The 15,857-nt window shown below is 37.6% G+C and overlaps 1 protein-coding gene across 3 annotated transcripts; it reads left to right on the plus strand.

Annotated features, from left to right (window-relative positions):
- The first annotated feature begins 1,362 nt into the window (after positions 1-1,362).
- Positions 1,363-12,810, plus strand: LOC122540678. 3 transcript variants are annotated; one of them, XM_043676746.1, is made up of 5 exons: positions 1,365-1,600; positions 7,536-7,725; positions 9,003-9,061; positions 10,634-10,878; positions 12,614-12,810. In XM_043676746.1, the coding sequence occupies exons 1-4, from the start codon at positions 1,444-1,446 to the stop codon at positions 10,873-10,875; spliced, it is 648 nt and encodes a 215-aa protein (XP_043532681.1). In that variant the 5' UTR covers positions 1,365-1,443; the 3' UTR covers positions 10,876-10,878; positions 12,614-12,810. The 3 variants fall into 3 exon arrangements, with proteins under 3 accessions (XP_043532682.1, XP_043532681.1, XP_043532680.1); XM_043676747.1 differs by lacking the exon at positions 10,634-10,878 and having other exon boundaries at positions 1,363-1,600; XM_043676745.1 differs by having other exon boundaries at positions 1,366-1,600; positions 10,634-12,810.
- The last annotated feature ends 3,047 nt before the right edge of the window (positions 12,811-15,857 follow it).

Consider the following 15,857-nt stretch of genomic DNA (forward strand, 5'->3'; position numbering starts at 1 on the left):
CAATGGACAAAAATGAATGGAGGGTTTTGAGGGAGTGAAAGAGATTAGCAGATGATGCTTCCGCTCATTATAATGGAGGGGATTTGAAGGATATTCCCTACAAAATGGAAGACACAATTGTGATACCCTCCCCTCCCTCTCTGCTGCCCCAGGCATTCGTAATACTTCAGTCAATAACTCGCTGCTTCCTTCTTGAGCAGGAAGAAACTTAAAGGTATAGTTGGTATCAGATGTGCCTTTAAGGAAATCAACACCAAACCAATAACACAGATCTCTTAATTCTCCATGACTCATCTACTATCTACCTAAAGCTTTCTGCAATTTTAAGGGGATGTTCGCGACTTTATTGTTGTATGATCTGAATAGTTATTTGGCAAGGCATTAAAACTATTATAGAAAACAATTCACTCACCAAAGCTTGGGGACCTGCATTTACTAACAGTGCCTGCGTTGGCAATTTAAAAGGAAGCAAAAAAAGTTAAATTTGCATTTATGTAGCACCTTCATAATGACTGAAAATCTCCAAATGCTTTTCATTTTAATGGCTTTCTTCTTGAAGTGAATTGTAATGAAGGAAATGGATATTTCTCTCCTCATGGAGTAAATGCAGGAAATGAATATTTCTGTTCCTTGTGGAGTCTCAGAATATTGTACAGCACAGTGTTTCCTAGGAAAGGGACTAAATTTCACAGAAGGTTTTGGTCAAAAGCACTTTGAGACCTGTGGCATTGTAAAAACCTCTATACAGGCACAGGTCAACTTTCTCTTGGTTCTTAACTTTACTTCTTTATCGTGTTTCTTTCCCTCCTGCCCTTTAATTTCTGATTCTTTTTTCTTATATTCTAACTTTTTTTTTATTCCTTCTCTCATTTCTTCCTTTGTTCCCAATTGCTTCTTTCTTTCCTTCATTCTTTCTTTCCTCCTGTCCTAAGACTTAAATTCTTGTATTGCCCTCAACAATTCACCAAGAGCACTGTTCAAATTCGTTACTTTGGGATCCTGGTGTTCATACCTTAAGGCTAACTATTGCCAAATCACATTGTCTTAAATATCAGTGGGGAAAACTTGTGCTTATAGAGTACAATGCAGCAGGTGACAGTGAATTGAGTGAATGGAAATTAAACTTGGGAGAAATATAAAATAACTTGACAACCAAATGATCATTGCCAAAGTCAAATTCAATCCTAGTTTGTCCAAAATTTGTGAAAGAAGTGGGGCTATTATGTGAAACAAGGAAGTATGTTTTGAAAAAAAGTGGTCTCAGAGCAGAAAAAATGCCATCAGTTCGAGTCATTATTATTCAAATTACCTGTGGTTTCAATAACCTGGGGGAGGTGCATCCTCTGTATATAACTGCACCTGACTCTCAAGACTCATTAGAACTCAAGCTGCTGCTGACTCTTCATCTTTGAATCAATCCAAAGGAGCTTCTAGAAGAAAGAAATGGCTTCAGTTTTATCAGCGCTACTCCTTTGTCTATTTCTTCAGTATGCATCAGCTGACTCTCACACCCCTTGCATGATAGAAAATGCTATGATGGGAGGCTCATTCAGTTTAATGATTTATCCAAAATACCTCATGCCCAACGAGAAGTACAACGGTGAGTTGTTGATCAACTTTGTAAAATGCATAAATTTGTTCTTTTGCTCAACTATTCTGAAAATGTTTCCAGATTTTCGGGGAAAACCGAAGTTTGGATTATTAAGTGCACTTTCTGTTCCAAAGGATTTCAAATAATTGTTTGTAGTTTTATTGGGGAGTATTATTTTAATTTGTTTCCAACCTACTTTGTGAGCTGAGAGGTGCAAAGGCAACTTCACTCAGAGGAAAGAGCTTACGTCTAGGGTAAAATCTATTTTATTCTGCAAGATGTTTACTGGAGTCATAACCAGGTTAAGAATTTATAAATTTACCACACTGAGTGATAGAGGGAAAATTCCAATGTGAGTGTATAGTTGTAATTTTTTACCATGTTTAAGTAACATTTCCAACTGTTATAAAATCTGAGTTTAAACAACTCATATTAATTGACTTCTGAAAAGACTATCTGAGTCAATCATTGTACTACTTACTTACCAGTATTTGTTCAGGTGTGGTGCTCATCGTAATAGCTTCTATTTGGCACTTGCACAGAAAGACAAAGAAACTCTGAGGGAATGAACCAGCTAGCATGATGAAATATAGAATACAATGTTTTTTGAGTCATTTCATGTTTAAATATATCACAAGATGCTAATTGGAGTTTTGTAATCACATTGTAATAACTAGCTGCAGAGAGCACACGAATTAGATTAGATTAGATTAGATTGCTTACGGTATGAATTGTTAAAAACCAAAATTCTTACACTTACATGTTTGCTCACTAAATGTGTGCACTTTACAGTGAAATTACAAAAGAAAAGTCGGCAATGGTTTTTGTAAACCATACAGAGAGTTTTTTAATATGGCATCTTCAAAACTCTAGACCAGAATGCGGTAAAGTTTGTGAGGGGATTTTCACCACTCTCAATCGTTAGGAAAGGAGCATGAAAAAAGTTAGAGTGGAATAAGTTAAAATCCCTGTTATGTTTGTACCGATCTACAACTTTAATGCCCCAGGTTTTGGCTGTAGATAAAGCTCCCACCCATACTCACGAGTTAAATATCCAGTGTCAGTTGCTGAGCAGGATCAATCTGAGTTATTATGCTGTCCACAAAGCAACACGTTTCATTTATGTAGCATGTCCATTAGAGAAATATACCTTAAAAGCATTCCACAGGTGCATCTTTAGACTAAAAAAAAACTGGAGGAAAGAAGAAAACAAAGTGATAGGTCAATGATCACAGGAAAACAACTAATATTCCCAGTTCATACATTAACATTTATTATTTTGCAAAACTACCTTTAAAATAAAAGAAAGAAAGGAATTTCTAATTTATCAAATTAACCTACACCGTGTAGATGCTATAGATCGAGAACTAATGTCTCTGTATTCTCTTCTCCATTTAAACCATTGGATGGAGTTGTGAATTGAAAAATGCTGTCGAGCTGGAAATATTTTGTCTCGTTTTTCAACCCAAGTGGTGAAATGATAGTTTTCTGTCTTGGCTCTGTTTCTCATAGGTACGGAGTCACACCTCAATCTGTAACAACAGCATTCATATCTCTAATGCCTATCTCCTGCTTGGGAATTTACCTGATTGAAAGGTAGAATAAACTTCAGCAAGATGACTGAAGAGACCATTGTAAAAGTCAGTTTTAAGTCTTTCCAGGGTGATAAGAACAGTCTGCTGGGTGTAAATTTCGGAAAGTTTGAGATAAATAACAAAGTGCCTCCCAATGTCGAAGGGAAGGGTTTGGGGAGATAACTTAGAGCAAAATAATTGGAAAGCTGAGGAGGAAAATGGTATGAAATGAGTTTAGGTACAGCACTAAATGTGAAGTTTAGATCTGAAGAAAAGTGAATTCAAAACGTTACCTCCCTTCCTCGGTCACAGATGCTGCCAGACATGTTGAGATTCTCCAACATTTTCTGAGCCCGTTTCAGATTTCCAGCTTTCACAGTATTTTGCTGTGTGAGCAGACTTGTCTTTGTACAATTATGGATGTAGTTTTTTTCTTTAAAAACTCCTCATTCAGGGCATGCAGATTTCACAGGCTCAGCCAGCTTTTATTCCCATCCCTAATTGCTCAGAGGACAGATAGGAGTCAATCAGATTCCAGTGGGTCAGGAATTTGTTTAGGCCAGAGCATGCAAAGATTGACAAGCCTCCTTTTCCTAATTGACTTTAACGAATCAGGAGAAAGTGAGAATTGCAGATGCTGGAGACTCAGAGTCGAAAAGTGTGGTGCTGGAAAAGCACAGCAGGTCAGGCAGCATCTGAGGAGCAGGAAAGTCGACAGTTTGGGCATAAGCCCTTCATCAGGAATATGCCGGACAGGTGTTTACAATGATTAACGATGCTTACACTGTCATCATTGGGCTAGCTTTTTAATCTAGATTATTATTGAATTCATATTTCAACATCTGTAATGGCAGATTTAGCACTCTTTTCCCCAAAATGTTTAGCCTGGAGTTCTGGATTACTAGTCCACTACACTACCAGCTCTCTGTAGTAGAAGTTGGTAAGGGTGAAAATTAAGATGAAGACATGCTGAAGCTGGGTGATGTTCCAGAAGTGGAAATAGATAACTATGTCTTCAACTGACTTGATTCTACTCTTTGGAAATTCCTCCCTTTAGTTTTGCATTTTTCTATAAAAGCTACCTCTTTGACTGAGCTTTAGTTCATGCCTCCTATTCTTTTAGATTTTTGGCCAAGTTCCAATTTTTCCTTGCCTCTTTGTGAGGCACTCTGTGTGCAACACCGTTGTAATCTAGGAGATTGGCTGGGTGCAGGTTTGGAAGCCCAGTTGAGAGTCAGCAGGTGATAATTCACAATAGTCAACAAAATCTTGAGCAGACAGCTGGATGACATGGGGTAATATTCCAAATTTCTGATGAAGTTTAAGATGAAGTTGGTCTTGCAAACACTGCAGAAGTCACGACTTCTTTAATAACTTGATGTTTGACAAGGAGACATGCAGGAAAGCATCTGACATGAAGTTTTGTGGTGGCAAAAACATGAAAACTAGATATTGTTGACCTATACATAGAAGGTGGCACATAGTTCACTAAGTGAGGAGAAATTGAAGACTCCCAAGAATGCAAACTTGAGTACATTGATGTGACAGGGGGCACAAGGAGGTAATACGTGCTGCTCATGTTGAGGTCATAGAGGATAGAACTATATTATCATTTTGCCCGGAATTGGATCAGGAAGCTAAGACACTGGTTTAAAATAGCATGGTGTCAGTCCTGTAAGCTTTGGAAAGGTTGAGATAAACAAAACCTTTTAAACATAATGTTTCGGTCACCTGAGCGACAACAAATATCTTGAGCAAGGTGTTCCTTACTGTGTTTGCAGTGGAAACTAAAATTATTTATATAAGATAATAGAAAAACGTATTTAACAGTGAGTATAAAAGGTTCATTTTAAAGTTTTTTTTAAAGGTCTAGGGTTTTTAATTGGAGAAAATCCAAGAACAGGCATTTTAAATAGTCACATAATGTCTGTAATTTGGAAGGGTGGACCCAGTTTAGGGAAACTGACTGTGAGTACAGTTGACAAAACTTCTCACATCTCAATGCAAACTTGAAATTTATCTTCAATATTTGACTGTAACATACATTAGACAGGTACTGGAGGGAAAAAAAAACTGTTTAAGGTGGTGTTTGTAAAAGAAAATAACTGCTCCCCATAAGGTACCTAATTCACAACGAGTAAAATAATTCCAATAAATTCATTTCTGCACTTACCAACCTGTGTCCTCTATTTCTCAGTAGAGGTTCCATTGATTTATGGGTTTTCATATAAACTTACAAGTTAACACTCCCTATGGTGAGAGACTCTAGCAGTAGAGAATGAAATGTTGTTTGAGCTTGACTTGCTGCATTTAACAGAGTCAATAAAATGTGGCGCTGGAAAAAGCAAAGTAGATCAGATAGCATCCGAGGAGGAGGACAGTTGACATTTTGTGCAGGACCCTTCATCAGTACTTCATCATCACCTCCCTCCCCTTCATGGACCTCTCCATCTCCGGCATCTCCCTCCCTTCATGAACCTCTCTGTCTCTATCTCCGGCTCCTATTTGCTGCATTGAACACTCCAGGTTAACAATATTGATATTGAGAAGAGCTCATTTTGCCTCTGCCACAATAGTGTGCCTTATTCCCACCTCAGATAACCACTATGGTGACAAGACAAAGTCTTAAACTCTCACTACCTAAATATAAGTTGCTCATTAAAGAGACTGACAGCTTTATGCAATTGATTGTAAACGGTAATGTGGTTGCACATGATATCGGCATAATACTTAAGTCACCCATAACCTAACATGATCATTCTTCTACAGTGCCAACAATGTGTTTCAAACAGGAATGGAGATAGGCAAAGCAGAAATGTTAACCTGATGGGAATGAAAAAAAATCTGAATGAATCATGTTGTCCTTTTTCCGTTCTGCATTTGGTTTCTCCTCCAATTGACTGGATGAAAGCTTTCTTTGGGTGACATCTGCATGGTTCTTGTTTAATTGGGAGTGGGCGACCTCAATCCAGTTCCTCGTAAGAATAAATGCAAAAGAAAGTATTTAACATTGAAGTGCCAGCCTCAATCAGTGAATCAGTAAAGAGATAGGGTGGTATGAAATGCTGCACACTGCACTGAGGAGTGCTCCTTGTACAAACATACAAATTTGGAACAAGTATTTCTCAGTTTTGACATCTTGGCTTTGGTGATGAGAAGTCAAAATCACAAAATCTGTCAAGTTAATCTAAAAAACAAAACTCCAATTCCAAGCAATTTTTTTTTTTGCTTTTAGGGCAGCGTAGTGGCTAGGTGGTTAGTACTGCTATCTCTCAGCATCAGGAACCTGGGTTCAATCCCACACCCAGGTGACTGTGAAGAGTTTGCACATTCTACCTGTATCTGCATAGATGTCTTGCAGGCGCTCCCAGTCTCCTCCCACAGTCCAAAGATCTGCAAGTTAGGTGGATTAGTCATGGGAAATGCAGGGTTACATGGATAGGAAAGGGTGGGGGTGGGGGGTGGGTGGCTCTGTGTAGGATGCTCTTCAGAAGGATGGTGTGGACTCAATGGACTGAACAGCTTGCTTCCATGGGGATTCTATGGTGGTCATTGTTGGAGATACCAATTCATTAGATTAATATTTGAAGAGGAAAGACATGATAGAGATGCTTTATATTCATAAGTATTTACATCTAGCCGTAAACACTGCCCACACAAACCACATTACATGCCATACATTTTTTGAGGCAGTGTGTTATCACTGAGCTGACTACCTGGCAATATTTAGTTTTTAAAAAATTCCATCTGAAAGAAACATCAAGCTATCTAGACAAGATTTAGAGTGAAATAAGAGTTTCTAAGAAACTATAACTAATAAGCTTCTCACTGGTCTTAAACCTTATTTTATCCTATAGCCAGCCTAGTTCGTGACTTAGATCAAATAAAAGTCGAAACCTATGCAGTGGAGGAAATTTTGGTTCGCACCAGCACAGATTGGGAAATAATAATCATTCTGCCCACTTTTGTTTGAGTTGCTGGTAGCAAGCAAGTTGCCTCACTGGTATGTTATAAAAGGAAATTACAGAAAGTAATCAGCAGATCAATCAGCATCAACAAAAATAGCATGAATTAGTATTTTCAAGAAAGGCAGCTACACCCAGACCCTTGTCATGCTACTGATTTCCTGAACAGTAAAGCCTCTGGCTGAATACTGTAATTTACTGAAGAAAATTATGCTATCTTACTGTACCAGGCCACATCCCAACTACTGCAATGTAGTGTTTAACTGACACTTACATGCGCAGCACAAATGAAGTTCACATTGCCTCTAAATTTCAACAAAATCCATAAAACTAAATCGATACATTTTCATTTGTTGTGTTCCATGCAAGTAATAGTACAATGTGTTTTTCTTCTTTTTTCCCCAGTCACTGTGAATGGAACTGGAACCAATGTGATGGTAGCCCTCTCAGCTTCTTATAATGGCAGCAGCATTGGGAACTGGACAGGAAATGCTAAAAACTGCCAAGGAATCTACGGGAGCAGGAACCTATCATTCACTGAAATGTGGAAGTCACCTGAAAGCATGATGGACACACATGGCTATATTTCATTCAAGTATGGTTTCATTTTGTTTCTGTCATAGCTTCTCCTTGATGTCTACTCAATGTACTGATGCTTTTATTGGCATGAGTGCCATATATATAGTGCCTAACTATCATACAAACAAATTATCAAATGCCATGGATGTTTCACAAGTGCATGATCCAATACACTCTGATCTGCTCTTTTAAATCTGGCATCTGGAGTAGTACAGATACAACTTAATCGATATTAATCCAGCCCAGTTTTCAAACAAAATCTGAAAACAAGTCACATAAGGAGATATTAGGTTAGATCATCAGTCAGAGAGGTAGTGAAGTGGAGATGCTTAGTATGTTCAGGGTCATTGATGATGGAGAACTTAAATGCTCAAGAGACCAGCATTAAAGCAGCACAAGTATCTTAAGGGGTTGGTGGAGGAAGCTACAGAAATAGGTACCAACAAGGCCATGGAAGCATTTTCAAACAAGGATTAGAATTTTAAAATCAAGGTGATGGTTAACCAAAACCTATTATAAATCAGTATTTTTTTTAACAAATCATTACAGTAGCTGCAATTACGAAGCAAATAAATATTGTTCAATCTCTGTGTTAATGCGATTTGACCATTGAAAATGCACTTTGGGCTGACATAGAATATAGGTAAAAGCTACTGTAAGTAAACAAATAATAGCAGGAAATGTCAGCTGGGTCCATCAACCATACCTAATCCACCACTTATCCCTTCCAAACCCACATTGAATACAATCAGCCAAAAACAAGGCAAACTTAGCTGTGGGTGTTCTCAACACCTCCTATGCCAGATGATTTACTGTCCCATTTTGGGTTGAACAACACTTCAAAAGTATTTTATTGTCTATAAAACCTGTAGTTGTGAAAGGCTCAATATAATTAGAAGTCTTTTATTATGAATTTAATTAAGGTAATAGGCCTCATATAGATCTGTGTTTCAACATATTAGTAGCTACTTAATTTAGGTTAATTCTGACAGTGAGAAAACTTCTGATTGACTCTGAAGATAGAGAAATTAACTTTTGTCCATTACCATAATCTTCATTTACCCAAAGACAAAAGCCTCAGAAATAATTATGATGTGGAAAAGTCAAATTTGCATTTGCAAATCAATCCATCAAGTTGCTTTTGATTTCCATTGATCTACAAATAGTAATGGGGACTTTTAGGATTTTTCCTGTATCAGCCTGAGTAGATTTTGATATAATTTAAAGCATTTCTTAACATGTTATTATAAATAATGATATGTGACATTTATTTTGCTTCCATTTTTCATCCAGAGCCTTTGTCAAAATGTCTGAAAATATGACATATGTCATGAACACAACTCTCAGATTAGGTAAGATTTATTTTAATGTTTAATAATGAACGGAGTGTAACAACAAAGTGCCTACCTTTTATTTCTGATTCTGATTTTATTTTATGGCTTTCCTTCTCTGTGTTATTTGTTAGCTCTGAGTACTTAAGGAAATGTTTTGAATTCAGCCTACCCACACTCTCCAACAAAACTAATAATCAAATCAGTAATTGTGTATGGTAATAACAAGTCATATGAACCAAGGGGAGTTCCATTCCTGAACTATCTTGTGTAAACTATTCTCAGCCTGCACTAATCGGTTTATAAAAGTTATGTTAATGGCTCAAAAGCTCAGTTGGTTATCACATCTCGCCTATAGCCATACAATCTGAACATGCCTGATCTCATTTAATTTTGGAAGCTAAGCAGACTCCAGCCTGGTTGGCATTTGGATGGGAGACCCCTGGGAATGCCAGGTGCAGTAGACAAAAGTCCCTCTTTTGGTGTAGTGGTAATGTCTCTGTCCCTCGACCAGGAGGCCCAGTTTTATGTCACACCTGTTCAAGAGTTATGTAATAAGTGGTTGATTAGAAAAATATATTGAATTAAAGAAAAATTTCAATCAGCCTGTTCTCTTGTCCTGAAAATTGTTCAATAAATCTGGAGGGTGTTCAGATGAAACAGAATGTTTTATTTGTCGGTCATGTCCTGCATTTAAAGCTTTCTACATTTCACTCAATTATCCAATTGAATACGAAAGCAGAGAGATTTTAGGGCCTGTAGAATTGTATCTTAGAACATTTTAAGATGAGCTGAAGTACTCAGAAGGAGGAACTCTGGTTGATTCATTTAGCTCAAGAATTTGAGAGTATTTGCAACACAGTAGCAATTATTTCAGTCCAGAGTATATGTATTAAGGGATAGGGATCTTGATTGTATTCAGGACAATTATATATTTCATGTGTGATAAACCGAACATGTACATTTGACATCTGTTCAGATGAGAAACTGACCTTGTGGCAAACATTTAAAATTACTGTCAAGATTAGAATGGTGCTGGAAAATCACAGTAGGTCAAGCAGCATCTGAGGAGCTGGAAAATCGATATTTCGGGCAGGAGACCTTCATCACTAATTCACTGTTTCTCTTTCCACAACTCTTGGGGCAGTAGATTCCAGGTCATTAATACTTGCTGCTTTAAAAAAGTTCTTCCTCATATCCACTGCATCTCTAGCCCTAAATCTTAAATCTTTGTCCCTTAGTACCATCAGTTAATGAAAAGAATCCTTTCTCACTGTCGTACACTTAAACACTGCTCTCAAATTTCCCCTTGATCTCCTTTAGTCCAAGGGGAACAATATCAGGCTTTCCAACTTAACCTAGTAACTAAAACATCTCAGTCCTGGAAATCTTCCAATTAAGCTGGAAGGATTTCCATATCTTTTTTCAAAGGTGGTGACCAGAGCTAGATACAATGTTTTTGTTGGCATCTAACCAGAACTTTACATAAGATTCAATACAGGTCTACTGTTTTGTGTATTCAATGCTTCTATCTGTGAATTTCATGATTCCATATGTTTTACTAATTTAGTAATAATGATTCTTTTTGCACAGCTCCGACAAACAATTCTACACAAACTATGAAAACTCCAACTCCTTACAGCATGACCCCAACTCCGTACAACATGACTGCAACTCCGTACAATATGACCACAACTCCATACAACATGACTACAACTCTGTACGTCATGACCAAAACAACCGAGAATTCAGCAAGTGCCATTACCTTCAAGTCACTGAATGGAATTATTAGCACGTTCTTGCTCTTTGTTACAGTCCGAGAATTACTGTCATAAAAGGTTTGAAATGCTGGCCTTCACACTTCTTAACAATATGGCTTGTCAATAGCATTTACAACCAGATAGGTAATCAATCCATTCCGATTCCCCTTTCGATACAAAAATACAGAAGCCCTTTCCTTTGCAATGTCAATCTTGAGCCACCAAAATTGGGAAATATATTTTGTAAGAACATCTGCTTTCTTTAAGTAAAGAAGTTCAAACATTTGCTGCAATCCCAAATATTGTCCTTTGCTTCTCATTATCTCAAGTCCTAGCTAGTGCCTGAATCGATTAAGTTTAGTGACTCACCTTCTACTCTTTACTGTACTTCTGTGCAAGGGTGTAAGTAATACTCTTGTTCTTTATCGAGATGAAATTTATTGGAAATATAAACCTCTTTAGAATACATGGCCAATTCTTCAAAATTATAATGAGTTGACTAATAATCTTTAGTTTATTTTCGTTTTCATTTGTTATTAAATTGCCACTCCTTTTGATCCTTTTTTATCGTTATTTTCTTTGGTATTTTTAGGCTTTTATGCCTACACTGTCAGAAATTGAATATTCAACACCTTCAATGTAGAGGTGCTATCAAAATGTCTCAGATATTTTGGGCCAACTGTTCAATTGCTTGATATTTTTTACTGTAGCTTTGACAAGCAGTTGCACTGAAGGCCTTAACCAACTAGCTAGACTAATTCTAGCTTCAAGCATATGCAGGAAATGTCTCAACAATGGAATATTTGCAATTTTAAGATGAGCATATAATTAGTTTCAGTTTCTTTAGGATCTTATTCTATCCTGCAGATTATTAATAAATATCTAACGGATTCACAGTGCAATAATGTTCTATAACCCATTGGATAATTTCATAATGTCAACGGATTACATGGATGGGATTTATTATTGTAATGTCATTGTTGTTTAGTGGATATCAATAATGACCACATTTGTTTCTATCCATTTTTCAAAGATGAGCTTCAAAGTTTATCAAAATGATCAATAAAAGCACAGTGCAGTTTTGTTTCCTGACAATTAAAATATCATGGGATTATTGATGTTCAGAAAATTTCAGGGAAAGAAAATCCAACAACTGTGCAATTGGCAATCATTTAGTTTCATCTTGTTCCACTTAATCTTATGTACTCTAAAGTACAAATCTTTTAGAAAAGTTCCAGTAACCAACTCAATTAGTGGACATGCTAGTTCTGTGCTTGGTGCAGCACTGTTCACTAGTAACATAAGCTTAAAAATCAAATCACTGTACAAAGATTTAATATCTGCCTGCCAAATTCTGGCACTTAATACTTGAAATGAGTTCTCAGTCCACTTAGTTTAAGGGGGTCCATTGCACAATTAAAATGGCACAGAGAAGATTTTGATACTTGTAGGATAAAAGCTCACTGATAATATTGCTTTTTATAACTTCCAATCTAATCATTCACCATAGTTACCAAACTATCATCCTACTTGCAGTTATTCAAAGCAACAATCCTGGCACTTTATTCCCTGACTCCAGAATTAAATGGTTTTCAATCACAAAAGGGGTAATTGATCCTAAGTCTTAATTATTGATCATTGATTTGGTTTCACCTTTTCCATATTTAACCTCACTTCATCTCCATTTTATTGGTTTACTTTAATTAAACATTTATCGATTCTCTATTGGTATTTTATGTATGAAGTAAATTGCACATTTCTAGACAATTCAGGCATGATACCATGAGCAAAACTCTTTTGTATCCCTATCCAGTTTATGAAGACCTGCAGCACGAATTTGCAAGCCTGATAATGCCCTAAAATGAAGTATGTTTTCACTGGTGTGGTGTCTAAAGATAATGCCAAGGTAGAAAATCACTGCTAGAAATGTGTTGAGCTGTTTATAAATACACTGAAATTATTTACACAAATAATGTTACTTTCTTTAATAAAAGTTGAACTTGACCTTTATAAGTGTGCAAACAACTTTGTTTTGAGAAGAGTTTAAATTATTCACTGGTGCAACCAGAAAAACCGTACTTCATCTCTGAGAAATGCAAAGAAATAAGCTATGGCCAAGAATGTAAGAACCAGGAGCCTTCAAGCCTCCTCCACCATTCAATAAGATCATGGCTGATCTTTTTGTGGCCTCAGCTCCACTTACCCGCCCTCTCACCATGACCCTTAATTCCTTTACTGTTCAAAAAATTAGCTACCTTAGCTTTAAAAGCATTTACTGAGGAAGCTTCAAATGCTTGACTGGTTAGGGAATTCCATAGATTCACAACCCTTTGAATGAAGAAGTTTCTTCTTAAATCATTCCTAAATCTGCTTTCCCTAATTTTGAGGCAGTGACCTCTTGTCCTAGTTTCACCCACCAGTGGAAACAACCTCTCTACTCCTGTCTTATCTATTCCCTCCAGAGGACAATTTACTAACACAACATAAGAACAAAGAACTAGCCATTTGGATACAAAATTGGCTTGACAGTAGAAGACAGAGAGTGGTGGTGGAGGGTTGCTTTTCAGACTGGAGGCCTGTAACCAGTGATACCACAAGGATCGGTTCTGGATTCACAACTTTTTGTCATTTTATATAAATGATTGGATATGAACACAGAAGGTATAGTTAGTAAGTTTGCAGATGACACCAAAATTGGAGATGGAGTGGACAGTGAAGAAGGTTACCTCAGATTACAACAGGATCTTGATCTGCTGAGCCAATGAGCTGAGGAGTAGCAGTTTAATTTAGATAAATTTTGAAAATGCAAATTAGAACAGGACTTCGACTTAATGGTAAGGTTCTGGGGAGTGTTGCTAAACAAAGAGACCCTTGAGTGCAGGTTCATAGCTCCTTGAAAGTAAAGTTGCAGCTATATAGGATAGTGAAGAAGACGTTTGGTAAGCTTTCCTTTATTGGTCAGAGCATTGAGTAAAGGACTTGGGAGGTCATATTAAGGCTGTACAGGACATTGGTTAGGCCACTTCTGGAATATTGTGTGCAGTTCTGGTCTCCTTCCCATCGGAAGGATGTTGTGAAACTTGAAAGGGTTCCGAAAAGATTTACAAGGATGTTGCCAGGGTTGGAGGATTTGAGCTATAGGGAGAGACTGAATTGGCTGGGGCTGTTTTCCATGGAGCATTGGAGGCCCAGGTGCTCATCTTATAGAGGTTTATAAAACCATGTATAAATAGATAAGGTATTTACCCTGGAACAAGAGGGCATAGGTTTAGGGTGAGAGGGGAAAGATATAAAACAGACCTAAGGGGCAACTGTTTTCACACAGAAGGTGGTGCGTGTATGGAATGAGCTGCCAGAGGAAGTGGTGGAGGCTGGTATAATTACAGCATTTAAAACGCATCTGGATGTGTGTATGAATAGAAAGTGTTGAGAGGAATATAGGCCAAATGCTGGCAAATGGAACTAGATTAGGTTAGGTAATGTGGTCAGCATGGACGGGTTGGACCGAAGGGTCTGTTTCTCTGCTACACATCTCTATGAGTCTGTAACATAAGAAATAAGAGCAGGAGAAGGACATCTGGCCCATTGAGCCCTGTCATTCAACAAGATCATGGCTGATCACTTTGTGGACTCAGTTCTACTTACTTGCCCCCTCACTATAACCTTTAATTCCTTTACTGTTCAAAAATCTATCTTTGCCTTAAAAACATCCAATGAGATAGCCTCAACTGCTTCCCTGGGCAAGGAATTCCATGGATTCAAAACCCTTTAGGTGAAGAAGTTCTGCCTCAATTCAGTCCTGTCCTGCTCTTCCTTATTTTGAGGCTTTGCCCCCTAGTTTTAGTTTCACCCACCAGGAGAAATGATTTCCGTGCTTCCATCTTCTCTATTCCTTTCATAATTTTATATGTTTCCATAAGATATCCACTCATTCTCCAAGGAAGAAGGGTGAGCATGACTTTTAAGAAATTTTAAAAACTTAAATTTGAAGTTCAGAAAAAATTTATGTGGCTTAGTAATTTCTACTATCGAGCTGTTTGAGGCGCAGTAACCTGAAGTCTAGGATATTTCTTCATGTTACTCAATGATATTCTTCAAGATTTACTCTATCACATCTTCACTGGCCCTAACCACTTTTGGCTGAGGTACTGAATTGTACTTTTAAACAGAGGATCAAGTTGGTGTCTGGTACTGCATCAAAGAACAGCAAGAGAATTTTTTCCAGCAACATCACTCAACCGGATTATCTGGTCACATTGTTGTTTATTAGATCTGGTTGTGTTGGGTATGTGTCGCCTTGCAACAAAAAAGGAAAATACTTCATTAGTTGTAGAGCACACTGAGATGTCTGAGGTTGTGATGTGTGCTATATGTGTGCAGTCTCTTTTTCTTTTGCATTTCACTCTCCCAAATATGGACAATTGCATGTTAAATAAACCCAGATGTAATATGGTGTACATCACTGTAATTATACCCCAAATTGCTGGTTATTAGCAAATGCTCTGCCTCTCATCAAGAATTAACTAGACCTTTTCAGCCTTAAAAGTGAAAAACTACCTTCACCTCATTACGTACTGCCAGGTATTCCCTTCCTTCAGTGAATAGAAGGCCCATGTTAATAGACAAAAGACAATAGGTGCAGGAGTAGGCCATTCTGCCCTTCGAGCCTGCACCACCATTCATGACTGATCATCCTTAATCAGTATCCTGTTCCTGCTTTATCTCCATAACCCTTGATTCCACTATCCTTGAGAGCTCTATCCAACTCTTTCTTAAACGAATCCAGAGACTGGGCCTCCACTGCCTTCTGGGGCAGAGCATTCCACACAGCCACCACTCTCTGGGTGAAGAAGTTTCTCCTCATCTCTGTCCTAAATGGCCTACCCCTTATTTTTAAGCTGTGTCCTCTGGTTCAGGACTCACCCATCAGCAGAAACATGTTTCCTGCCTCCAGAGTGTCCAATCCTTTAATAATCTTATACGTCTCAATCAGATCCCCCCTCTTTCTTCTAAACTCAAGGGTATACAAGCCCAGTCGCTCCAATCTTTCAACATAA

The sequence above is a fragment of the Chiloscyllium plagiosum genome, chromosome 35 (genome assembly GCF_004010195.1).
Source record: "Chiloscyllium plagiosum isolate BGI_BamShark_2017 chromosome 35, ASM401019v2, whole genome shotgun sequence".
In the NCBI taxonomy this organism is placed as follows: domain Eukaryota; kingdom Metazoa; phylum Chordata; class Chondrichthyes; order Orectolobiformes; family Hemiscylliidae; genus Chiloscyllium; species Chiloscyllium plagiosum.